Raw genomic sequence first — 26,611 nt, forward strand, 5'->3', positions numbered from 1 at the left:
TGATCTTGGGGTTGTAGGATTGAGCCCCGAATTGGGCTGAGCATGGAGTCTGCTTGAGATGTCCTCTCTGTTTACCTCTGCCCCTCCCCCCATTTGTGCTCTCAAGTAAATAAATAAATCTTTAATAAAATAAAATAAAATTTCTTTCTTGAGTTTCCATGCTACTGGCACAGCCCAATAGGAATTCTAGTTAATTTGAGGTTTTCCTGATTTCTTTTGGGGTTGCATCTAAGTTCTGGGCTGTGGAGCTGGGCATCTGGTCTTCAATATCATCTGTGCAGACATCCTCATTTCTGCTGGGTATTTCATTGTCAGTTAGTGTGTAGTTTTCGCTCATTCTTGACTGTAAGGCTGCCCACCATTGGTCCCCAGTCTCAACATTTTCATGCTGCTTATACATATGTGAGAATAAAGAGGCTTGTGTGAGTGTCCAAGGTGTATAGAAATCTGTCTGTGGAGCAATGGGTAGAAGAAGGGACTATGGACCAAAAAAAATCAGTTAATATTTTAAAGATTTATTTATTTATTTGAGAGACAGAGATAGGGTGGGGATATGGGGGGAGGGGCAGAGGGAGTAGGTGAGAAAGAATCTCAAGCAGACTCCCCCTTGAGCACAGAGCCCATCACAGGGCTCCATCTCATGACTCTGAGATCATGACCTGAGCCTAAACTAAGAGTCAGACGCTTAACTGACTGAACCACCCAGGTGCTCCAGTTAATATTTTAATATCAAAAATATATAATTCCACCACAAAAAGAAAGGCCCTTGAGGATAGGAACTGTATCCTGACCATATCCTGGCACACTATCCAGCAAATCAAATCTACCTCATTACATTTTTTGCTGCCACCATTCAATGATAAAGAATGGCCAATGGGCCATAGAAACAGAGGGAGAAAAGATCCCAGTCTTTTTTAAAACAGTAACTTAAATAAGGAAAAGCACTGGTATGAGCTGAATTCTGTGTCCCCACCCGTCCCCCATGTCTAGTCCTGGTGGAATAACCAATACTACTTGTTTTCTTCCTGCCATAAACAACTAGACAACCTCACGAAATATATGATACAATTACTTCAGACATTGGACAGCAGGACTATAATCCCTGAGAGAAAGGGAACAAAGCAAGGTGAAAGAACTCCCAGGGAGCTATAAACTGAAAGTTTCTCAGCATCCACAGCTCTCTGGGAGACAACTGAGTGCCACCTAGTCAATGTGGAGAAACCTTTTTTCTATGGCTACTGTAACAAATTGTTATAAATGTAGTGATTTAAAACACCTAAGTTTATTATCTTACAATTCTGTAAGTCAGAAATCTGATACAGATCTCACTGGCTAAAATCAAAGTGTTGGCATGGTGCATTCCTTTCTAGCAGACCTAAGGAAGAATTCACATTTTTGTGTCTTTCACCTTGGTGAGGTCCCCCACTCTCCTTGATTCACGGCCCCCTTTTTCCATCTCCAAAGTCAACAACACTGAGCTGAATCCTCTATCTCTCTGGTTCTCTCTTCTGCTTCCCTCTTTAGTTTTTAAAAACTGTTGGATAAGCCAGTATAATCTTCCTACTTCAAAGTCAGCTGATCAGTAAATTTAATTCCAGCTGCTACTTCAATTCCCCTTTGGCATGTATCCTAACATATTTCCAGGTTCCAGGGATTAAGATGTAGGCATTTCAGGAGGCCTTTATTCAGCATACTACAACCACTGAGGCATTTACTAGAGACCTCAGAAATTGTGCCATAGTTGTGGAGATAAACTAGCTCTAAGGTAATGGATACTCTACATCCAACCTAACAAAGCTTTAAAATAAGCTCAAAAGAATTAAGCTAATCCACAAGTACATTAATACTTGCCAAAACAAATTTCAAAATTCTTTAAAGAAAGACAACACAATCCAGACACAAAACAGTGTGATGTTCATAATTGCAACCAAAAGTTACTAGACATTCAAAGAAGCAGGAAGACAGGAGTCACAACCAAAAGAAAAATTAATCAATAGGAACAGACCCAGAAATGACAGCAATAATAGAATTATCAAACAAGGACTTTTTTTTTTTTAAAGATTTTATTTATTTATTTGACAGAGACAGAGACAGCGAGAGCAGGAACACAAGCAGGGGGAGTGGGAGAGGGAGAAGCAGGCTTCCTGCCGAGCAGGGAGCCCGATGTGGGACTCGATCCAGGACCCTGGGATCATGACCTGAGCCGAAGGCAGTCGCTTAACCAACTGAGCCACCCAGGGGCCCTCAAACAAGGACTTTAAAATAGTTCTTATAAATATGTTCAAGAGGAAATGACATGAGGAAAGAAATGCAAACTATTATAAAGAAATGAATAAAATTTCAATGGAACCAAAGGAAATTTTAAAAAGTCAATGGGTAGGCGTAACAAGAGATTGGACACTGCAGAAGAAAAGATCAGTGAACTTGAAGAAATAACAAAAGAAATATATGGAGAAAAAAAAGTCTGAAAAAAATGAAAGAACTTGAGTGACCTACGGGACAAGATCAAGTAGTCGAATATATATGAAAGGGGAGCCCTAGAAAAGGGAGAACAGAAAATCTATTAGAAGAAATAATGGCCAAAGTGACCCCAAATTTAATAACTAAAAACATAGGTCCAAGACACTCAATGAAGACCAAGCAGAAAAAACACAAATAAAAGCACATCACAATACATATAACCAAAATTGCTGAAAACCAGTGATGAAAAAGCTTTTTTTTTAATGAAACACAGCCAATTTTATTCAAATTCCCCAAAATTTATAAACTGTTAATTGTTCCTAAAATGTAGGTCACCCTTTATATAATGGTTTTATTATTTCATCTTTATTTTATAGTTTTTTCATCTTGTCTTTATACAGTTCTTCAGTAGAAGCCAGAGTCCTGAGTTGCCCAGTTAGGAGCTAATTTGGAATCAATCTTGGCATCCAGCCTTGCATTTCTAATCAAATTTACAATCCATCTTTCAGCTTCTTCTGGAGTCATGTTCAGTTTGTCTGCCAACATATTAATGCTGATACACTAGTAGATGCGACCAAAAGTCTCAAATATGAGGAGACGAGCGTTTTCAATGAAATCCTCAAGACAAGCCACCAAGAAGAAGTCATTCACAAGTACTGATTCACATTCCCTCAGCTTTTTCTGAGCCCCATCAAAGTCAAAGTTAACATATAAGCATTCAACAAATTCTGTAATTGGGTCTTTATATGTGTAAGACTCCTGTTGAATAACTTTAACAAGATCTTTTAGCACCTGTCGGCGTTTCCGAACATCTTTGTTTGTTATGACGGCTGTAGTCAAATAGCGCAGAATATGTGGACACATTGTCTGAATTGCATTAAGATACTGTGGCTGGTAAAGGAAGAGATCAATTATGTTATCACGCCCTTTGGGGTGGTTGAAGAAAACAAACAGAGACCAATGGATGAGCCATGTTCGCTGCTGAAGAGACTGAAGTGGAGAACTCACAGAATTAGTATCTATGGTCTCTTTTAACCTTGTAAGGTCTTCCATAGCTGCATCCCAATTCTGCATTAAGATTTCAGAGGCCAATTTTCCCCAGAGTGAACTCAAAGCATTTCTATCTGTTGCTGGAACCAACACTCTAAAGAAGTAAAGATATTCTGTGGCTCCAGAGTAATTCCCACATTCATATTGAAATTTCACATACCTTTAGAGTGTATCTAAATATTCCTGCCTAAAACCATGCTTGTCCGCCAGGTAGTCAAACAGCATCTGACCATCTCTGGTTGACTGCATCTGCCTTGTAGTTTCTGGATCTTCAAACATCTTCACAATTGGTTCTGTTTCTGCCTGAAGCTGTTTCAGTTGTGCAAAAACTGTGGTTCTTTTTTCTCTCAAAGCATGCGGAATATCATCAGAATAAAGGTTTTTGTATACATCCATAGTAGAGTCTACCATGTTGGTATCACTAAGGACATCCAATTTCCTTTGTAATAATTCTTTTTCATTATATATCTCTTTTATGGAGAGAAACTCAAGCAACGGAAAGACTAGATGCTGATCCAAAAAGTGCGCGATGCAAGTAGTCAAGTCGTATTCCACCATCTTGCCAAGTAAAAAGGGCTGAAAAAGTTCTTAGAAGAAGCCAGAGAAAAAAAGACATTTTATAAACAGGGGACACAGACAAGGATATTCAGACTTCTTGTCAGGGACAATGCAAGTCAGAAGAAAAGGAGAATGCACTGTCACAGTGCTGGAAGGGAAAAAAAACGTCAAAGTAGAATTCTATATCTAGAAAAAATATCCTTCAAAAATGAAAGCAAAATAAGACTTTTCATCTAGGAGACCTATACCATAAGGAATGTTTAAGTAAGCTTTTCAGGTGGAGGCAAATGATACCAGTTGGAAACCTGGATCTACGTAGAAGGGAAGAACATTGACATGGTGACTGTGTGTGTAAAGATAAAATATATGTTTCCCTAACTTAAAATCTTCTTTTAAAGAGAATGGAATGTTTAAGGCAAAAATAATAACAATGTATTATGGGGTTTATTATGCATGTAGAAGTAAGATGTATGGCACAAAGTGCATTAAGGACCCAAAGGGAGAAATGGAAGCATACTATTATAAGGTTCTTAGGTTATACATTATAAGATATATCATGATTTGAAAGTAGACTGCGATGTTAAAGATACATATTGTGAACTCTATACCCTACTCCACCAAAAAAACAAACCAGTAGGTATTGATAATAAGCTAATACAGAGAAAATAGAATGTAAAAATACTAAATCCAAAAGAAAGCCATGAAAGAGGGGGAAAATAGCAGATAACCCAGTAAAAAAAAAAAATAGTTAAGACAGTAGACTTAAATCCAACCATATCAGTAACTACATTAAATAAAAACACTTTAATTAAAAGTCAGAGATTGTCAGACAGGATAAGAAAGCAAGACCCCAATTAAACATTGCCTCAAAGAGATCTAATTTAAATATAAAAAAGGTTAAAATAAAGGAATGGAAAAAGATATACTATACAATATTAATAACAGGAAATCTGAAGTGGCTCTATTAATATCAGACAAGGGGAACTTCAGGATAAAGAATATAACCAAAGAAAAAGAGGGACGCTTCACAATGATGCAAGATCAATTCATTAAGACATCACAATTGTGTATTCAACTAAATGTGTATTCACAAAACTTCAAAATACACAGAGCAAACACTGAAAGAACTGAGAAAGATTTCAAAATCTCCAGTTATGTGTGATTTTGAAACTAAACATGGTGGGGTGTTTTTTGTTTGTTTGTTTTCTGTCAACAAATGGTGATAGGAAAACTGCATAGCCACATGCAAAAGAATGGAGTTGGACCTGACACCACGTACAAAAATTAACTCGAAATGGATCAAAAACCTAAATATGAGTTGAAGTTATAGAACTTTAAAGGACAGAGAAAAAACTTCACAACACTGGATTTGCATTGGTTTTATAGATATGACACCTAGACCACAGGTAACCAAAGAAAATTAGATAAAGTGGTCTACATCAAAATGTAAAACTTCTGTGCATGAAAGGATACTATCAACAGAGCAAAAAGGCAACCTACAAAATGGGAGAAAATACTTGTAAATTATACATCTGATCAGGGACTGATAACCAGAATATAGAAAAGAAGTCTTACAACTCAACAGTAAAAAAACAAACAACTCGATTAAAAATGAGCCAAGAACTTAGACAAACATTCCTCCAAAGAACATATACAAATGGTCAATAATCCATGAAAAGATGCTCAACATCACTAATTACCAGGGAAACCCAAGTCAAAACCACAACGAGATACCACTTCACACCCATTAGCATGGCCATTTAAACAACAACAACAACAAAAACAGAAAATAACAGATATTGGTGAAGATGTGGAGAAACTGGAACCACCACGCATTGCCAGAGGGAACATAAAATGGTATAGCTGCTGTGGAAAACATATGATGATTCCTCCAGTAATTAAACACAGAATTACCCTGTGATCCAGCAATTCCACCGGAGAATGGAAAGCAGGGACTTGCACAGATATTTGTACACCGTGTTCATAGTGTTATTCACGAAAGCCTGAGGTGGAAGCAACCTCAGCATCCATCGCTAGATAGGAGTAAACAAAATGTGATAAATGTGGTACATACAGCAGAATAGTATTGAATCTTTTAAAAAGAGGGAAATTCTGACATATGCTCCAATGTGAACAAGGCTTGAAGATATCATGGTGAGCGACATAAGCCCGTTTGGAAGGAACACACCCTCTGATTCCACTAATGGGAGGACTAATCACGTTCATGGAATTAGGAAGTAGAATGGTGGTTTTCAGGGACCAGGAAGTAGAACGGTGGTTTTCAGGGACAGAGAGGAAGGGCAGGGGGAATGGGGAGTTAAGTTAGTGTTTAGGGGTACGGAGTTTCAGTTTGGGAAGATGAAAAAGTTCTGGAGAGGGATAGTGGTGCTGATTGCACGACACTATGACTCTACTAATGCCCATTAAAGCGTAGGCTCTCAAATGTTTAAGATGGGAAATTTTATACTCTGGGTGTGTGTGTGTGTATGTGTGTGTATGTGTGTTACTATAATAAACAAAGAAGAGAAGGGAGGAGGAGAAGGAGAGAGTTAAAGCATTTGAACAGAAAGCCTCCATATGTTTTTGACTGAGATGATTAAATTTCTTTCTTTTTTTTTTTTTTTTTCTGTTTTTCCACATCAGAAGGAAATTCTTATATTGCAGTCTGGCCCAGTTCCCCAGCTCTGCTCTAGGAGAACTCCCCGGTGCTAGAAAGCTCTGGCCAAGTGGGCCTGTGGGTCCGTATGCTGGCATGGGAACACGTTTTTTTTCTGACTTCCCAGTTTAATTTAGGGGACGGCACTTCACAAAGTGCTTAAACAGGAAGGAGAAATTACCGACACTGTTATTTTCTTTTACAACAGCTTCAAGATTCAAGCTAAAGCTCCCATTATCCTTCTCCCTCCATTCCTCTAAAAATACTCATTTCCCTATTTGATTCAATGGAGAAGGGAACTTGGGCTGGTTCTGCAGGTGCAGATGGAGACCTGGGTTCCTGGTCCTCATGGGCTCTTGCAGTGGTAAGTCACCCTGTCCTCCAGGGGCCTCTTGTTCAGCCATGGGTGCTCCTAGTGGATTCAAGTGTTAGGTAAATCCCAGACTTGAATAGGGACTTCCTTTCTGAATGATTGGATAAAGGGCTATTTTACCCAATAATTAGTAGACCCTGTGGATATTTAATTCAACTTGGTAACAGTTCAAAGCTGATGCCAAAAGGGTGCCTTTAATAGAGCAATAGAACACAGGCATTGAGATAATAATTTTTTAAAACAGGAATAACATGGGGCATCTGGGTGGCTCAGTCGGTTAAGTGTCTGACTTCAGCTCAGGTCATGATCTCAGATTCCTGGGATCAAGCCCCCTGTGGGGCTCCCTGCTCAACAGGGAGTCTGCTTCGCCCTCTCCTTCTGCCCCTCAACCCCCCCTCCCACACACACACACGTGCTCTCTCTCTCAAATAAATAAATAAAATCTTTTTTAAAAATAGGAATAACATCTAAATAAAATATGAAAAAATTTAAAAATGGGAATAATCTTAATAACAACAATATTGGCTAACATTTGGGGTACTTTTCATATACTGATTTACTTAATCCTCACAATAAGGCAAGTTTTATGACTGTCCCATTTCACAGATGAGGAAACTCAGCCACAGAGCAGCGAGGTAACTTTCCCCAACCCTAAATTTGAATTCCTATCTCTTGACACCTGCTTTCACCATGGGATGTCTCACTGAAAGGCAAACTAGTTAGAGGCTTGCTCTGTGTTGCTGTATTTACTATTCAAGTCATTTTGCTAGCAAGCCATGGGAAACCAACTCAAATTTGCTGAAGTAAGTATGGGCATTTGTCGGTGGTATAACCAAGACCATAGGGTATAGCCAGTTTCAGGCACAGCTGTATCCAAGTGACCAAATGGCAGTTATCTATCTGTCTCTCTCTCACACACACACACATACTTTTTCCACCTCTAGAGTCTGTTTACCCCTCTGCTGACAAAGTTAAAATGACTAGCATCAAGCCTACATCCAAAAGTTTAAATTCTAGTAGAAAGACAGAGCTTGTTTTCCCCCTCAGGAGTCCCAGCATGAATCCTGGGATTGCGTCTTAGAGGCCTATCTTGAGTCATCTAATATCCCTAAACCAATCACTGTGGTCAAGTGGAAGGAAAACTTGCATTGGCCTGACCTGATCCAATTGCCCATCTTCATGTCTGGGGGTTAGGGAGGGGCTTGGCTCCACCTTAAACTGTGTGAACCAAGAGTGAGAAAGGCCAATTGAGATGCTATTATCCAAAGAAAGAGGGTGTGCACGGAGGGCAGACAAAAGTAACATTCACTATTGCTGCCTGGAGGGCAGCCAACGATAGACCCAGACTACTATCGGATTTCAAGCTGGAGTGTAGGGAATCCCCATTTCGTTGGATTGGATGTCCAGTAGCCTGTTTTTTCCCTACATAGCTTGCTGACCAAAGTTCTTTCAAAGATTCTAACAGCTTTGAATTCATGACTCATGGGTCACTTAAGAAACTGAGTCACTGCCATATTTCTACTTCCATTTTGACATTCATTCAACAGATACTGATGGAGCCCTAGCTGTATGGAAGGATCTTGAGAGACAAAAGTGGATAGTGTCAGGGCCCTCCCTTTCATTCCAGCCAGGGCTGATGTCCATGGCCATTTGCCGTGGGTTTGCTTGACTTTGTAAATCACAAGAAGCTTTTGCATTGAACGTTGGATTTTCCTATGACACCATGGATAGAATTTCAAGTAGTAGCAGGTAGTCAATACATGTTTGCTGATTGATTATATGACAGTGAAGATCCATCCTTCTGTATTTATTTATTTTTTCTCTATTGTTTATCTGCTGCTAGACCGATGGATCACGAGTGTTGGAAACCTTCAGCTATTTTTCCAAGAACAGTGATGTAATGCTGTTCTTTACAGGTGGTGGACATGGAAATTATTTGCTGTGGGAACCCCACGTTTATTAATCATTTGTGTGGTGGTAAATGTTTGGGACTGGGAAGTCTCACAACTGCTTTTCTTCCCTTTCTGTGTTTTTGCTAACTTTGATCTGGAATTTTAATCTTATTGGGTTATTTCTGGTGAGGTGTTCAAAGACTTTCAAGTATCTCTGTGTTTTTGAGCATTAGCTTCTTTCTGGTGTGTTTTTTCCTAATTTTTCCAAATATAGGACAAAGACCATGAAAGCAGAAAAAAAAAAACATTTTCCGTTCTTGAATTTGATTGCATATTCACAGCTTCCACTTAGTACCTCTCTAGTTATTAGGTTCATTTCAATGTCATTTTCAAGGTGCCTGCCAAAATTATAATCATTTCAATCTAAGTTAATATACATTTAGGGAACAAGTCGGTTCATTTGACTTAAACACTGGACCTCAATATCTGTGTTGACACATGGCTCAAAGCTCCTAGTACAGTTATTGTAGAGCTAGGCTACTGCATATTATTTAATATGTTTATTAATTCATTCATCAAATATTTACTGAACACCTACCATACGTGAAGGTGGTCAAAGGCACAGACTTCCAGGTATAAAAGAAACAAGTCCTGGGGATATAATATACAGCATGATGACTATAATTAATAATATGTACTGTCTATTTGAAAGTTTCTAAGAGAGTAGGTCTTAAAGGTTCTCACCACAAGAAAAAAAAACTGTAATGATGTGTGGTACAGATGTTAACTAGACTTCTCGTGGTGCTCATTTCACAATACACATACATATCAAATCATTATGTTGCACACCTGAAACTAGTGTAACATTATATGCCAGTTATATCTCAATTTTAAAATAGATATAAGTAAATAAATAGGTTCATACTTCATGTGCTAGGAAGAGATGTAAAGCAGGCTTCGGGGGAGAGTCAGGGGAGGGCTTTAGATGGGGGGATGTATTAGTCAGCTTGGGCCGCCATAACAAAATATCACAGCCTGGGGGCCATCAACCACAGAAATGTACTTTCTCACAGCTCTGGAGGCTAGAAGTCCAAGATCAAGGTATAGGCAGGTTTGGTTTCTCCTGAAGCCTCTCTTTAGCTGACAGGTGGCCATTTTCTTGCTGTGCATGTGCATGTGTGGTATCTGTCTCTATGCCCATCTCTTATTCTCATAAAGATACCAATCACACTGGATGAGTGCTACCCCTACAAACCCATGTTAACTCAAGCACATCTTTAAAGGCCTTGTCACCAGATGAAGTCACGTTCTGAGATATTGAAGATTAGGGCTTCCACATATGCATTTGGGGAGGATACCACTCAGCCCATAGCAGAGGGGTTCTGGAAAACCTCTCCAAGAAGAGGAGACATCTGAACAGAGACCTGAAGAAGGAAGAAGGTCATGGCTGTAGGGTGAGTCATCCAGGAGTGGAGCATCTCTGGCAGGGGGAGAAAATGAGTGCACAGGTTCAAGGCTGGAATATCAAGGGGGGATGGTAGCTGGAGCCCAGTGAGGGAGGCTGGCTCATGAGGAACCTTGGAGGCAGGGTGAGGACTTAATGCTTTTTCTTCTGAATGTCATTGGAAGTCACAGGAGTGTTTTCAGCAAGTCAGAGACATAATCTCACATATGTTTTTAAAGGATTATTTTAAAATTTACAACAGATTTTCTGCAGGCTCCCAAGAATTCAGTGGGAAAAATCATACTGATCATGAAGCCCAGAAGAATTTCTTAGAATAGTTAAGATGCAGACCCCAGAGGTTACTCTCCACTGATTTTTTTAGCAATGTCTTCCCTCAAGGGTTAAGGTATCAGCTAAGAATTATTTGGAATACTGGACTGCTGCCAAGGCTTCTCCTGCCACATTCACTGACGCTGAGTTTATAATAAGGGAAATATCCGGCTCCATGTGTATATACCCTTTTCTTGAAGGAAAACTTGGGTTATGATGATCTGGTCTGCATTAATTTATAAGGAGTGATGTTAAATTGACATCACTTGGAACAACTCGAGTCAGGGCAAGCTCTGAGGTGTCTTTTCCCTCCTTGACAGATGCCATCTCTAGACATACATGAAGAAACAAGAGAGTGAAAACAGTTATTTTGGAAATTCTGAGCAACTTCTTGCCAAAAAATAAGGGATCTCCCCAAAGCAGTTCCCACACATCACACCTAGACCCTATTCTGAATTAACCAGACAGGGCATGCTAAAGCCCCACATACAGGAAGCCTGCGTGACACTGGATTATATATAGACCACAAACCATCAAGGGATTTCTTAAGGTACTTTAAATGGCCATATCCATTTTTACAGCGCATTTATGTTGTACTCTGATGCAAGCACAACGCTCAATAGAAAACATATTCATTGAATACATTAGGAGTCATTTTCATGGGAACTTGTAAACACCAACCATCAATTTTCCCTCTTATGCCTCCATTAAACTTTGTTACTGAGGGCTGCCTTCCAGGATCTGTAAAAAGTTTCCTCATATAAAAGACTATAAAAATATTAGACACACACATGCACATACACACAGAAACTTCCTACTGAAATCTCCTGATTAGAGTTAGTAGAATTTTAGCTGAGATAAGTGACACGTCAAAAATAACACTCGGTCACTTTTTCAGTCTCTCTTCTTCTTTTTTAAGATTTATTCATTTATTTTGAGAGAGAGAGTGAGAGGCAGGGGCAGAGGGACAGAGAATCCTAAGCAGACTCCACGCTAAGCCTGATGCAGGGCTCCATCTCACAACCCTGAGGTCACAACCTGATCCGAAACCAAGAGTCGGATGCTCAACCAACGATGCCACCCGGGCGCACCGTCTTTCTTCTTTTTGAAACACGGTATCTGTTTTATGAAGGGGGATATGGTAAGTAGAAACAAATTTAACCTGTTTATGCCCTGAAAATCATTTAGAGGTCATTGGAAACAACTTTAATATGAGTATGAAAGCTTCCCTCACCCCCACAGGGAGAGAAAATGGACTAACCTGTTTTGGCCAAACAATGAGAATTACATATGGGTGAATAAAGTCCTTAGTAAAACAAATCATCTGTTGTGGAGTTTGGATGTCTGTATCTAAAGTGTGTATGAACATTCCCCTAAAGACTGTCTTTGGACACCCGAAGAACCCCAAGGCACGACACAAACCAGAGGACATTTTCCACAGTCTTGGTAACTGAAGGATACAAGGCAGAGCAGAAGCTAGCTTGCCTCAATCGGGTTCTCAGTCAAGTATTTGGAGGCTATTCTCCACGGCTGAATTAAAAGACCAGGGCAGCAATAAAATAATCTTGTTTCACTGGCTTTAATAAGCAGACGTAGAGATAGTTAGAGATTATTTATGATAACTCCGTCATCAGCGGAATGTGCTCCGTGCATTCCGAAAACAGGAAGCCTCGCTTTGAGTCCTACTATTAAGTCCTTGCCGTGCAGGGGTGGCAAGTGTTATTAAGTTGTTAGATTAGCAAGGTTCTACTGCATTTTCGCTTTAAGCCGGCGTGCTTTCACAGCTGAGCCGTAAGGCTCTGAAAATGCCTACATAACAAGAGCCAGACATGGAGCTGAATCCCAAATGGTAAACGGCCAACAGCATTTATACACCATTACCTTGCTTGAAGCCATAAAAAGTCAGCACGTCCGAAAAGACACTGTGCCTAAATCCAAAAACATAGAGGAAGCCAACACAGAAAATAGGTAGGCTCTTTCCATAATAACATACCTTTACAGGGCGGGAAGGCAGTTCCGTTTTCTAGAGAATACCAGCATGAACTCCAATCCCTTCTTAAGAAGGCAAGTAGAAAGAATGAACATAAATTATCCTATTGATGACTAAACGTTACATTTAGCTCCCAGGAGTCCATGGGACAGAATTTCAAGGAATTGCATTTAGCCTGCTGGCCAAGTGGGACTTGTCAAATACTTGAGTAAACACGAGGTTTCCTAATAAACTGCCTGTCTGAGAAATCTGAAGTACTAAGTCCCTAAATTCACGCAAACCTGAATTTCTCCGGCAGGAAAAGGAATCAAATCGTAGAACGACAGAGCTAGAAAGAAAACCTAAATGCACCTGACGGCAGATAGCTAACGGAGTTTGAGAAATCACATTTCAGAAAAGTACATTTCAGTTGCCAGTTGAGGCGCTCGTTGGCCAAGTTGCCTGGATCCATGAATCGGTTGAATCTTATACAAACCCAATTTGCCTTGGCTTGACTCAAAATAGTCTGTGACTTTCGTTTCTTGTGTGATTGATGTGGTTGAGAGGTAGGCTCCTGGCCCTATGCTGGGGAACAAAGAACAAGACCTGGCCTTGGGCTTGGGAGGTTGGACATGAACACACACACCTGCAGCAAAGCTGAGAAATGGTGGTGGGATTTTAGGGGTGGGTTTAAATAAAGTTAGGAAGAGTTCAGTGACTTGCGCCCTAGGACAGAAAGGTAATTTGTTTCTTTGCTTCAGTGCTTGAGGTAGCTTCTCAGAAGAGTTTAGGGCAGGGCCAGCGATGCAGAAGCATTTCTGAGTCACAATATCAAGAATGTAGGATCCAAAAAGATGCGTGGAATCTATCGGTGACTACCTTGGCAGCATCCAATGTTGTTGAGGGGGAAGCTACTACTGTTTCCCTAGGAGGATGAATGATGACACTTCACTGGCTAGCTTTGCAAACTTTGGAATGTTAAAATAAAATGAAACCTTTGCACATGACCCAACGCCACAGTCAATGTTTTAATAATACAGACAAGCTCTGAGAATCCTTTTTGGTGCTGATGATTCCACTATTCACAAACCAACATTTTAGTACATTGATGTTCTTAAATGTATTATGTAGAATTTTTTTTAAATGAGGAAAGTCTGAAAAAATAAGATAAATGTTATCTTCTAAAGGGAATACATAAAAATAACTTTCTGACTGTATCTGTTATCCCATAACCAAGGAATGACTGGGTAGATTTTCACTGTATCAGACGACATGTGTGGAATGATCTGACTTGAAATATGGGCTCCCCTGACTTGCACAAAATTTACTTGGAGTTAGATCCTGGAGGGCTACCTCAAAGAGAATGTCAACCATCACTCAAAAAAAGTGGAAACTCCTAGATTGTGTGGGTAGGGGTGGGGGGGGAGGTGACTGCCAGTGACCAATGAAGAGATGCATCATATGTATTATCTTAGGTCAGGTCCTCCCAGAAATGGACTTGGAAATGAATATTCATGGGAAAAGATTTTCTAAGGAACTATTCCCCAAGGCACATCAGTGGGGGTGGGGGAGTTGGGGGAGGACAGATAAGCAGGATAGAGAACCAGAAGAAGCCAAGCCAGGAGCCATTTCAGGCCAAGTCCCAGCCTTGACCTGCCCCTGGGAGAGCTGTGGAATAGAAGTTATGCCTCAGTCTCTGTCCCAACTCTGGACAAAGAACTGGGCCTTCATATTGGGCACCAGCCAGTCATCGACCAAGGGCCCCCCCAAGGAGCATATCAGTTTCCAGGTACTTCTGATTTGAGTCTTCCAAAGAGTCACTGGTGCTGGCTGTTGGAAGCAACCATACAAGCCTAGAGCAGACCATCTAAGAATGGAAAAAGGATTTTGAGGGGATCAGGTAGAGCCTCAACAGTGTTCACCCCGTGTATTAAAACCTGTGGACAGGACAAGAAATAGATATTTCAGATATGAGCCCAAGATTCCTAGGGCCCAAGACACCAAATTGCAGAAACTGGTTTACAATTGCAACTCTGTGCAGCTTGTCCCTCTTCTCATGCTGCTCTTGGGGGGCCCAGGGCGTGGGACTGCTCCAAAGGCGAAGACACACGTCTGACCCAAAGCAGCTAACAAGCCTCTTTCTTATTCCACCTGTGTCTGGCCGAACCCCTTTTCTCTTTGATGATGGGAGAGTCGTCGAGGAGACTACATCATCATGGGGGAGACTCCATGATGCAAACAGAGTAAGGGTGTCATGAAAATGGCAGTTAATTAGGACTGGAGGAGCCATGGAAGGCTTTGGGGGCAGGGAGATGAACTTTCCTTTTGGCCTGGAAAGTCCCCAGAAGTCAGATAGGTAGAAGAGAGCAGGAAGGGCGTCCTGGAGGAGGAGGACAGATTGGGCAAAGGCACAGAGGTGAGACCTGGCGAGCACTGTTACCCACAAGGTGAAGACCGGCTGAGTGAGCGGCAGTGAGGATCACAGCGCAGAAGGTTTTGCCCGCTGGCCGCGTGGGGTCTGAAAACTGGGTCATGGTCTTAAGCCGTCTCCCCGACTCCTGCTTGCCCCAGCTTCCTTCTGATTCTCTGCCCAATTTCCCACTCAGACTTGCTTTCCGTCAAGCTGTGTCGTGCACTGGACCATCCTCCTAATTAATACATGCCAGGTTCCAGCAGCTGACAAGCTTTCAATACAAAGAAACAAATGATACAAGCCAGGACAAAAAGCAGAACAAAATAAAGGCAGCAGGGGGTGTTTTGAGTGAGCGGCATCACAGAACAGGCAAATTTCAGAGACTTTTTGGAACAGGGGAAACCTGATGTGTTAATTAGGAGTCTATTTCAGTAATAAGACCCCTCAGGAAGGGCGATGAAAGAAATGGAAGGGGCAGCAGAGGGAATGGCTCAGGCAGAATGGGGTGACGGTGTACGAGGGGAGGGAGCTGATTATCCTCTGTTGTCTTCTCTACGTCTGTGGTCTGTCCGGTTCAAAGACAGATGACTTGGCCTTTGGTGTTTCGTAAAGCACCACGAATAAAGAGCTTTGGGTACAAATAACAATGCAGTGTCTGCCCCCAGGACCCAGTTCAACAGGAAGTATTGCAGCCTTACCAGCTCCAGCTGGTGGTGGATTTTGGCTTTCCAGAGCAGACTCGACTCAGGAACCGTTTGCAGCTGAGATGGGCCAATAGAAGGGCTCAAAACGACAGGAAGTACAGCAAAGGAGGGAGGCACCAAAGCAGCCGCAATGAGGAAAGGGGGGGCTTGCGGAGCCAAAAGCCTTCATCCACTGGAGCGGCTCTTACCCCAGCTATGCACTTGCCGGCTCTATGGTTAGATGTCCCAGCTGGTGCTGCTGAGCCAGGAAGAGGCAGTCTATCCTCTACACCGCTGCCACACTGATTTTCCAAAAGCACAGCTTCAAACATATCTTTCCACTCTTCAGACCCAGCCGTGGCTCCCAACGGCTTAGCAGAGTCGGTGCACTGGAGGTTTTTGGGACGAAGGCAGCAAGTGAAACTTCCTGTGCCTCACTCTCTTCTTCGGGGCGGACAGCATGATAATAGTCACTGCATTGTTGGGCGGCCGTAACATTAAGGACGATGATCCATATACAGCACTGGGGACGTAGTAAGTGCTCAATTAACATTAATTTTCATTGTTGGTCAAGGGATTGCCCGAGAGTACAGCCCAGCTCTCCACTCCCTAGACAGATGATCTTGGGCCAATTTCTTAATTTCTCTATGCCTCCGTTCATTTTTTTTTTTTTTAAGATTTTATTTATTTAAGAGAGAGAGAGAAAGAACACCCGTGAGCAGTGGGGAGGAGCAGAGGGAGAGGGACAAGCAGACTCCGGGCTGAGCCCTGGGCCTGAGGCAGGGTCATTCTCAGGACCCTGAGATCATGACCCCAGCTGAAATCAAGAGTCAGATGCTCAACCGACTGAGCCATGTGGACGCCCCTCTGTGCCTCAGTTCTAATCCTCGGAAGTTTGTTTGTTTTGTTTTGTTTTGTTTTAAAGATTTTATTTATTTATTTGACAGAGAGAGACACAGCGAGAGAGGGAACCCAAGCAGGGGGAGTGGGAGAGGGAGAAGCAGGCTTCCTGCGGAGCAGGGAGCCCGATGCGGGGCTTGATCCCAGGATTCTGGAATCATGACCTGAGCTGAAGGCAGACGCTTAACGACTGAGCCACCCAGGCGCCCCTACTCTTCAGAAGTTTGGATGAATTCATGTATCTAAAGCATCTTGACTAATACTTAGTGCTCAATAAATTTTACTTTTGTATTAAGATATGATGATCACGGCATCATCATCACCATCATCATTTATATCTGGGAGGGGAAAACAGTACGTTGGGAATATGCTTATTGAAAAGAATCCCCAAAGTTGCTCTGGGGGTTAAGGAGGGGGAAAAGGGGACTGGGCTCTCTCCACCCTTCTCTCCACAAAGACTTCTGACAAGCCCCTGGGTGGCTGGGACATTTATGACCAGGGAAGGAGAGAGAGGGAAAGAAGGAGAGAGAGAGAGAGATTGATTTTTAAGGGATTGGCTCACACGAATACAAAGCCTGGCGAGTCCAAAATCTGCAGAGTAGGCCAACAGGCTGGAGACCCAGAGAAGAGTTGCAGTTCAAGTCCAAAGGCCAAGTCTGCTAACAGAATTCCCTCCTCCTCTGGAGAGGTCAGTCTTTTTTTTTTTCTATTAAGGCCTTCAACTGAACGCATGAGACCCACTCACAATATTGAGGGTAATTTACTTTATTCAAAGTCTGCTTATGTAAATGTTAATCTTATCTTTAAAATGTCTTCAAAGAAACATCTAGAATAATGTTTGACAGAATATCTGGGTACCATGACCTAGGCAAACTGACGCATGAAACTGACTATCACACTTCCTCAAATGGTTTTTAGACCATCAGACTTCCCAAGTGGGCCCTAGGGGGAACATGAGCAGAGCTGCTGTTGAGTGACTATGGACATGACCAGCAAAACCCAAACCCTCAGGTCCTGGTGCATTGAGACTTCCTAAAATAACCAGTGTGAAGGCGTGGAATTCCCAGGATAGCAGCTGGGAACTTCCATTATGGAGAGTTGGGCCTTTATAGTAAAATGACCCCATCTGCAGGCCTGGGTAGGCCCGGGGACATTTAGATTACAGTTTCTTCTTAACTGGGTAGATCCTGAAGACGTGTACATCCATCTCTATACCCAGGGGCCAGCATATCCTGGGACAGGGTGCCAGTATTCAATAATTGTTCAATGAATAAGTCTTCACAAATGCCTATCTAGTAGTGGCATAGATAAGTGGCTTATTCATTAGAAGTTGAACTGGAAATAGACACTATGACTCATGTTAGTCCAGTGGTCTGTGCACAAGACCTTGACAGCAGGGGCCCTCAGTAATAGAAGGAGCCCCACATGGGGTCTCAGCTCCACCTCTGTCTGTGGGACCTTGGGAGAGCCTGCCACCCTCTCTGGGCTCTTTTTCATCATTTGTAAAATTAGGATGTTAGACCAGATGGTGTGTGAGGTTTTTTCCAGCTCTCACATCTACAGTTCAGTAAGATCATCCACATGGTGACCAAAATACCAGGATATTGTGCATGGAATTCATAGTGATAAAGAGATTCAGGGAAAGACACTAACGGACTCCTATTCCACCATCTCTACTCGAGTTTAGAACAATTGCGTCTTGGAAAGACCAGAGCAGGTAGATGATCCTTTGCCATCCTGAGATCTCATTATATTTTAATAAACTATATTAGTTCTAATGTTTAAAAAGGTATTTTTTAAATTACCTAAGATTATAAAATGTAAATACACATAAAGAAGAAATTTAAGATCCCATAATCCTCGAACCCTCACATAACCTCCTCTGCTACCTTTTTTATATATATCCTTCCAGAAGTTTTCTATGAACATATACGTAATTTTGCTTTGCCAAAACAAGAAAAAATGGGACCATGTTATTTATCAGTTGTTCTCTATTTTGATCTTTTAGGGTTTTTAGGACCAGTCTTCCTGGTTTGTTTCTTGGTGATTTTTCTCTTTTTCAGGGTCTAAAATTTCCTCACCATGGTCTCTCAGATTCTGGTTTTATTGTAAATACTACAAATAAGAAGCAGGGGTTTGCTTCCGTGGCTGAAGGAGAAAGTCCAGAGGTCAAAATATGGAGAGCTCTTGGGAGGGTCAAAGCAGGAAGGAGTTATTGCAGATGAACTCTCCCTCAGTTGTGGGTTGAATCATGTCCCCCCTGAAAATATGTTCAAGTCCGAGCCCCTGGTCCATGGAATGTGACCTTATCTGGAAGTAGGGCCCTTGCAGATGGAACTGTGTTAAGGGTCTTAAGGTCACCTGGATAAGACATTTGCATATTGGCAGAAGAGTGCGTCCTAAATCCAATGACTGGTATCCTTCTAAGAGAAAGGAGAGGGAATCTGAGACCCAGACACAGGAGCACACACAGGGAAAGGCCACGTCTTCAGATAGAGCAGAGATTGCAGTGATGGGTCTACAAGCCAAAAAGCACCAAAGATTGCAGACCACCAGCAGAAACGAGGAGAAAGGTATGGGACGATTCTCCCTCAGAAACTCGGGAAGGAACCAATCCTGCCGACACCTTGATGTGGAACTTCGGGCCTCCAGAATGGTGAGAGCATAGGTTTCTATTGTTGGAAGCCACCAAGGCCATCGACAATGTCGATGACAGCCCTTGGAAGCCAATATACTCTCCGTATCTCAGGCCCTTTTCTTGCGTTTTGTTCTTGTTTCCTGACTTGCCTGGTAAACCACTGAATGCCTTTCCAGCAGACCCACGAAGTCAGTCCTGGTAAGTGGGGTCAGGCCGACTTCAATTTCCTGAACAAGAATATCATTAGAGTTTGCCCCAGAATAAGAACTACATGATCTACAAATAGGACCCTGGCTCTAAACATTCACAATGATAGAAGACATTGTTTAAGACGGTAAGCAAAACTCCAACAGTGATTTATAGTTTACAAAGTAGATCAAAGCCCATCAAAATCCTCAAAAATAAAGCCACAACTTCATCAACTCCCAGTGCCAGTTTCAAATTCACCTCCATCCAGGAGAGCATTGGGGTCTGATTAGGAACACACCCAAATGATTAAACCTCATCTCTTCTCTTCGGTAAGACTGTTATTACTGCTGATAACAGCTGAGGAGGGACACTGCGCAGTGCACCCTGCACAGAGAAAATTTTGTTCTAAAAAAATCATTTTGGCTCATAAATATTGTGCATTAGAAGAGTTCTTTAGACCTTCTTAGCAATTTTTCTGTCCTGTATTAGCATGACCAGAAGCAAATCTCAATGTATTTACCCTATTACGCCAGCAGAAAAAAAAAATGCACATCACACTTTCTAAGCAAAGTTGAGAGAGAGGGTGAGAGGCAGCATCACTGTGTAGGTCGTTCCCATATAATGACAAGGGTCTGTAAGAATTGAAAATCAATTGACTTGGAATGAGTACTAAAGGTCTAAAATCTGAGAAACTGGTTTTCAAATTTTTGCTTTAAATTATCATCATGAAGTTCATGTGGTATCCATTTCAAGAGTTAATTTAATTTATTTTGAGGAAATTTTCTATTGTGCTAACAGCTTTTATTTTACTTAAACTGTCATTCATCTTGAATGAAATTTACAAACTGTACTAATTGCAATTTAGATCCACCCAAAGTGGAGAAACGAAGGTTAACAGGAGATTAATGAGAACATTCACTCAATGGATTTTTTATTTTATTTTATGTGTTTCTCATTTCTTCCATGAACCAGGCGCTGTGCTGGGTGCTGAGACGCCAGAGAGGACCTGGAGAGTCCCCGCCCTCTCAGAGCTGGCCATCCAGCTCCTCAAGAGGACCACCGTAAGGTGTGCACGGGGAACATAGCAGCCCTGAGGAGGGCACCAACCTTAGCTGAAAGAATGCTTGAGACACTGCCAACGACTTCTTAATGGGTCAGGCCTAAAGAGTTGGATCAGGGCTGGGAGGCGGGAAAGGAAGGCAATGGTTCCCAATACAATGGGAACCACACGTGCAAAGACCAATGGCTTTGGGGATCATAGAAAATTTGAGAAACAGAAAAGTGCAGAAGAGTAGGAATATGGAGGCTGGGGGGGTGGGGGTTAGGGAAAACCACTGAGTTGAAGTCAGTCAGAGGAGTAGGAACTGGATGAAAGAAGCCATCCTGGCTATCAGGCCAAGAAGTCCTTTTTCTTGAGGGGCCTGAAAGAGGCAGTGAAAAGTTGTAAGCAGGTGCAAGGCCACCAGATTTGCGTGGCACAGCCAGGATGACAGCAAAACAGAGGGGAAAGGCTACAGAAATAAAGCTCAGTCCTACCAGTCTTCTCAGGAAACGAAACACACTACCTAAAATGGCGGAGTCCACTTTTACAGAGTAAAGGATGGTCTTGTAGTTAATGGAACTCCCCCACTCACATTTTGTCTGTGGTATTAGAAACCAAAGCAACTGAATCACAGACACTGTTAATAAACTATGACTCTGACTCTCGTACCCGAAAACAATGAAAAATGAGACAAGACTTCAGCCGCTTTCCCTACTCTGAAATCATTGTGTGGCTAAGGAACTTGGCATTGAAAGAAACCATCTTTCATTCCCCATGCTTGTAGGCAGCCTAAAGACAGGTGATGTCTGAACATTTCAAATTCCCTCAGTTGAGGGTGTTAAGCAACTTGTTATTTTAAGCAATTTAGCCATATTTGCATATACAAGCAAGCAAGTACATTCCTTGAACCAACCCATTCTATAACCTCACTTATCCCTGCAGGTAACAAACTGCCCTAAGTGCGGAATGAGATATAATCCAAGGTTTTCTGTGCATGCCTGTGTAGTCAGACCAATAAGAAACAGACGCACTTATTAGGGACAATAGCTGTCTTCCACTTCACTTACCTCTTGTGAATTATTTCTTCTCTCAATTCCAAGGCAAGAAAAACACATATTTCCTAACTCGTGCTATCAAATAAGCACCGGAAGAGCTAAGATTGACAGAACTGCACAGAAATGTGTTGTGGGAGACACGTGAGTCTGCTGGTGTGTAATATCTAGAAATAGAGCATTCTATATATTTCCTTTTTTTTTTTATTTGTCTCCACATGCTATTCAAAGACACCTCATCCATTCATTCATTCACTTACTCATTCAACCAACTTTTTAAGGGTCCTATTGTAGCTATGTTTTAAATATGCAAGGTGGGATTTCATGTCAAAGAAGATACATGCCTGCCCTCCAACAGCTGACAAGTGGCTGAGGAGTTCGAATGCTTTATGGCACTTCAGAAAAGGACGCTGTTTGCGTGGCACCAAGCTCCAACTCCTCTCGGTTCTAAGAGGCAGCGTGGGCTCTGGAGCCAGACCATCCAGGGCATAAATCCCAACTCTGCCACTCACAGGTGTTACTGCCTTGGCAAATTATGTGTCCTCTCCGAGAGTCGTTTTTCTCATCTGCAATGGAAATCCTACTAGAGCCTAACTGATAATGATTGTTGTGAGGATTAAATAAATTGAGATTTGTAAAGTGCCTCGAACGAGGCCTGGCACACAGTGAGAACCCAGTCAGTTTTTGTTATTATAAATGCCTGGAGCCCCTGCCTGGGAGTCATTGACTATGAGCCTACTATGTGCAGGGCAAAGCCTCGCTGCTGGAGGGGGCCCCAAAAGCGGGCCTGGCATTCCAGCAGATAGATAAAACCTGTTGCACAGATAACCATCCTCAGCGCAGATGTGCTCAAGCCTACAGACCAGCTGCAGAGTGCTAGCATCGGTTACCTATTGCTGTATAACAAATTGCCACAAACTTAGTGGCTTAAACCAACATATACTTGTTTTCACACAGTTCTCATGGGTCAGGGATCTATATGTGATTAGCTGGGTCCTCTTTCAGGCTCTCACACAGGCTGCACTCAAGGTATTGGCCAGGGCTGGGTTCTCACGTTAAGGCTCAAGTGGGAAACGATCCTCTTCCAAATGCATGTTGGCAAAATTCAGTTCCTTGAGGGTTATTTGACTAAGGGCCTCAGTTCCTTTCTGGCTGTTGGCAGGAGACTCCCTCAGTTCTTTGCCATGAAAGCATGCAATCCAAAGACACGATAGAGAGAGAGTCTGCTAGCAAGATGGAAGGCACAATCTTATATAACCTAATCACAGAAGGTAATGATCTGCTCAGGGCAGCGAGGGAAGCAAAACTCTCCATAGCACCCTTCTCTCTGATGCTCTGAGTCATGCACTATGCCCTCCAACAACACGCTAATGGAAACCCAGCCTCTCTACATCTCTCCAGTGGTTTCTTCAGAGTTCGAGTCTGGGAGGAGGCGGAAAGAAGCTCGGTTCAGTTTCTCATCTTGTCAGCAACCAGAAGCTTTAAGTCAGTTGTTCATATATTAATTTTTGTTTCTTTAGCGGTTGTGGGACTCTTGTCTAGATCCTCTCAAATCCTCCCTGTTGGTTCAGTGTAGCCATCCCCCAGTTTCTACAAGCTTTGCTCCAGAAGTTCCTATCTGTAACTTTCTTCGGGAAGCTAATCTGTGGTCCCCTGGAACCACTTCACTCAGATACCTCTAGAACCAAAAGAGCCTGGGAAGTTACAAATACCTATGGTGGCCTGACTGACTGGTACAGAAGTACAACAACCTGGATCCCCTACTTTTAGGTAGGATAAACTCCACTGGGGAATTTATTCTCAAGGGTTCAGACTGAATCTGGAACTTTACTTGAAATCACAACCTTGCCTGGCTAATTTTTTTCCCTATTCTGTTTTTCCTACTCCCTTACAATTTCTCTGGGGGTAAATTGCTTAATCACTCGCACACAAATTCTCTCCTCGGGGTCTGCATCTGGGGGACCTGCTTGAGACAACTATTACCACAAGTAGTCCCAGGAAGCTGACTTTAAGATTCTGGATGTAGCTCATTCACCAGCAAGATGAAAATGGGGATCCCATCCCTCATGGGAGGAGGCATTCTGTACTTTTTAAAATTCATTAGAAATTCAATATATTTTTATATTAAATTGCATACAATATCTCATTTTACTGAAATTTAAGGACATACGTACAAGTAAAACTCTAATTAGTACTATGATAAAGCATCAAGAAAGCAAAAAAAAAAAACTTTTTTCATACCTGTTATTAATTGTGGCCTCCTGTATCTTTGTACCATTGCAGTGACTAAGACTTTCACTCTTGGTAAACTGTGATGGGATCCAGATGGAAGGGGACGCATGGTTTGCATGGTATCTCTAGCTTTTGAGAAAGACAGAGGAAATAATCATAAGGACTATGGAATTGGGTGGAACTGGGCTTGCGCAGGTCCACAACATATGAGTAAACTGCACGAAACGGAGACCTACACCTCTATGTGAGCTACCCACAAATGCATCTCTATTGGCTCACACCTATGGGTATCCCCCATGGCCAGCTGATAGAAGAAAGATCCCCAGTTTGGTTCACAGATAGTCTGACTCAGTCCATTGGTACAAACTGAAACTGGACAGTTGATGAACTATCCCCCCAACCAAAGGGGGCTCTGAAGAGACCAATGAGGATAAACTGTAATAGGCAGAGCTTTGGGCATTGCACCTGGTGATCCAATTGGTATGAAGGGAGAGGTGGCCCCAGGTGAGGAGATAGATAGAGTGAAGATCTTGGTATTGCACATTAGTGCTTACCAGAGAGCATTTCTTGCAGAAGAAGCTTTAAGCAACCAGGTGGGCAGGATGACTTGTCCGGTAAATGTCAGCCAGCCTTTGTCCGTAGCTCCTGTAGTTCCTGTGTGATAGGCACAGGCCCATGAATGTAGTAGCTTTGTGGCAGAGACGGAGGCTATGCATGAGTCAGAAAGCACAGGCTCCTTCTCACCAAAGCTGATTGAGTGCTGCCACTGCGGATGTTTGACCTGTGAGCTACAGAGACCGACTTTGTGTCCCCAGTAGGGTGCCCTTCCTTCAGGACAGCAATCAGAGACTTGGTGGAAAGTTAATGATGTGAAGTCCTCTCACCCTGGAAGTGACAGCATTTTGTTCGGACTGGGATTGATACAAATTAGTGTATGAATTCACCTTTCCTGCCTGCAGTGCCTTGGCAAGATCCACTATTTGAAGATTCAAAATGTCTGATATACTGATACAGGATCCCATAAAATATTTTCTGCCCATTTTTTGACAAAGGAGGTATGATAATGGGCACATGACTGTGAAATCTGATCCCACCATATACCATTCAGAAGCTTCTAGCATGATATATCGTAACCACATTCTGAAGGCATAGGTAGGCACTAACTTAGAAATGATGCTCTGTGAAATTGGGCCCCGTCCTTCAGAATGCAATATGTGCCTTAAACCGACAGTCATTATTTTGCATTGCGTCTCCAGTGAGTTGAATACGTGGGTCTGGAAACCAAGGGGTGGAAAGAGGAGTAGTCTGGTTCACTATCACTCCCAGTGAACTTTTTGGGCAATACACCCTTCCCATCCTCCTAACTCTAGGACATTGAGTCTAGAGGTTCTAGTTCCTGGAGGAAAATACCTCAGCTGATCCCCTGGAGTCTCTCTGGCTGCTCTCCGTGCCTACTGTTAACTGAAAGCAGGCAATTGCAACAGCTACTACCTGATAAAGACACAGTAGTAAGGAGCTCAGACCCCTGAAGGATGAAGATGTGGGTCACCCTACCAGGCAAGCCACCGAGTCTGGCAGAGGGCTAGTTGAGGATGAGGGGAATCTAGAACGGACAATAGAGAAAAGGGATGATGGATATTCATTATAATCTTGGCACCAGCTACAGTGGCAGGGGCTGTGATTTGTCCTATTAGATCCATGATCAATTAGAATCTTGAATAAGCTGTGACAAAATGGACTAGACTCAATGTGAGAAGCACATGAATCTGAGTGGGGCAAAGGGTGGACTCCAGTGAATGCTTTTGGTACAGATCCCCTTTACTGGGTCACTGGACCTATCCTCGAGCCTTTGGGTACTTCTCTCCTGATGGCTCACACCTCCAACCTCCTTCAGAGAACTGCCTTCCCTTAATTTACAGGAGCCACTTCACGCAGAGTCACTCAGAACAGGAAGTGCTGGGTATCATGTCCTCCATCCCCTCCTGGAAGGCCTGTAGCCGGTGACACATGTGTGGTATGTGGGTTTAAAAAACCCAGTTCCCTTCCTGGGGAGCTTGATCAAGCTGAGGCTGGATCTTGACTTTAAATTGCTCCCTTGCTTGCCTTCTTCTCCTGCCCTACTCTGCTTCCCTTTCTCCCTTACTAGTTTCTCCCGGAAACACTTCCCTAATACATTGTTTGCCCACAATCCTTGGCAACCCCAGACAGTCCCTGAACAGAATATAAACTCTTTGTGGACAAACACTGTCTAAGGAAAAAAATCTCTTAATCTCCCACATACCTAGGCCAGCATGGGATACCTGCTGGGAGTCAGTACCCGTTTTGGCAAATCTCCATCTTAGATTTTCTTCCTTGAGAAGAATCTGAACTCTTAAGTGGGGATCGTGGTAGGAAGTTACAGACCAGGACATTTGTAAATTAGCAGTGATATATGAGGGCATACTGTATGTCCCAGATTTGGGGGCCAATCTTGATTTTTTCAATCCTCTTGTCAGGCCATTTCTAGACACTGCCCAGTTGGTGCGGTGTGTACGTGTGGATAGGCAAAGGGATGATGTGCTAGCTGAGACGCAGCTGAGGGAGGACACTGGAGCATTATAACAAAGCAGAGACCTTGAAGTTGAGCAAGACTGGACTTCAAATCCTGGCTGCGCCCCCAATCAGCCGTATGACCTTGGCCACGTTTTCATTTCGTCGAAATAAAGTTACTAGTCCCTACTTCACAGGATT

At 42.5% G+C, this 26,611-nt stretch overlaps 1 protein-coding gene across 1 annotated transcript; it reads right to left on the minus strand.

Annotated features, from left to right (window-relative positions):
- Positions 1-2,818: 2,818 nt before the first annotated feature.
- Positions 2,819-26,337, minus strand: LOC118002218 (eukaryotic translation initiation factor 3 subunit E-like). The gene is given in 3 exon segments (XM_034992542.1): positions 2,819-4,097; positions 23,891-24,010; positions 26,163-26,337. Coding segments are annotated over 3 exon segments (1,512 nt in total). The 5' UTR covers positions 26,323-26,337; the 3' UTR covers positions 2,819-2,865.
- Positions 26,338-26,611: the final 274 nt, after the last annotated feature.

Source organism: Mirounga leonina, unplaced genomic scaffold, assembly GCF_011800145.1.
Source record: "Mirounga leonina isolate KUSES-001 unplaced genomic scaffold, KU_Mleo_1.0 Mir_82, whole genome shotgun sequence".
Taxonomy (NCBI): Eukaryota; Metazoa; Chordata; class Mammalia; order Carnivora; family Phocidae; genus Mirounga; species Mirounga leonina.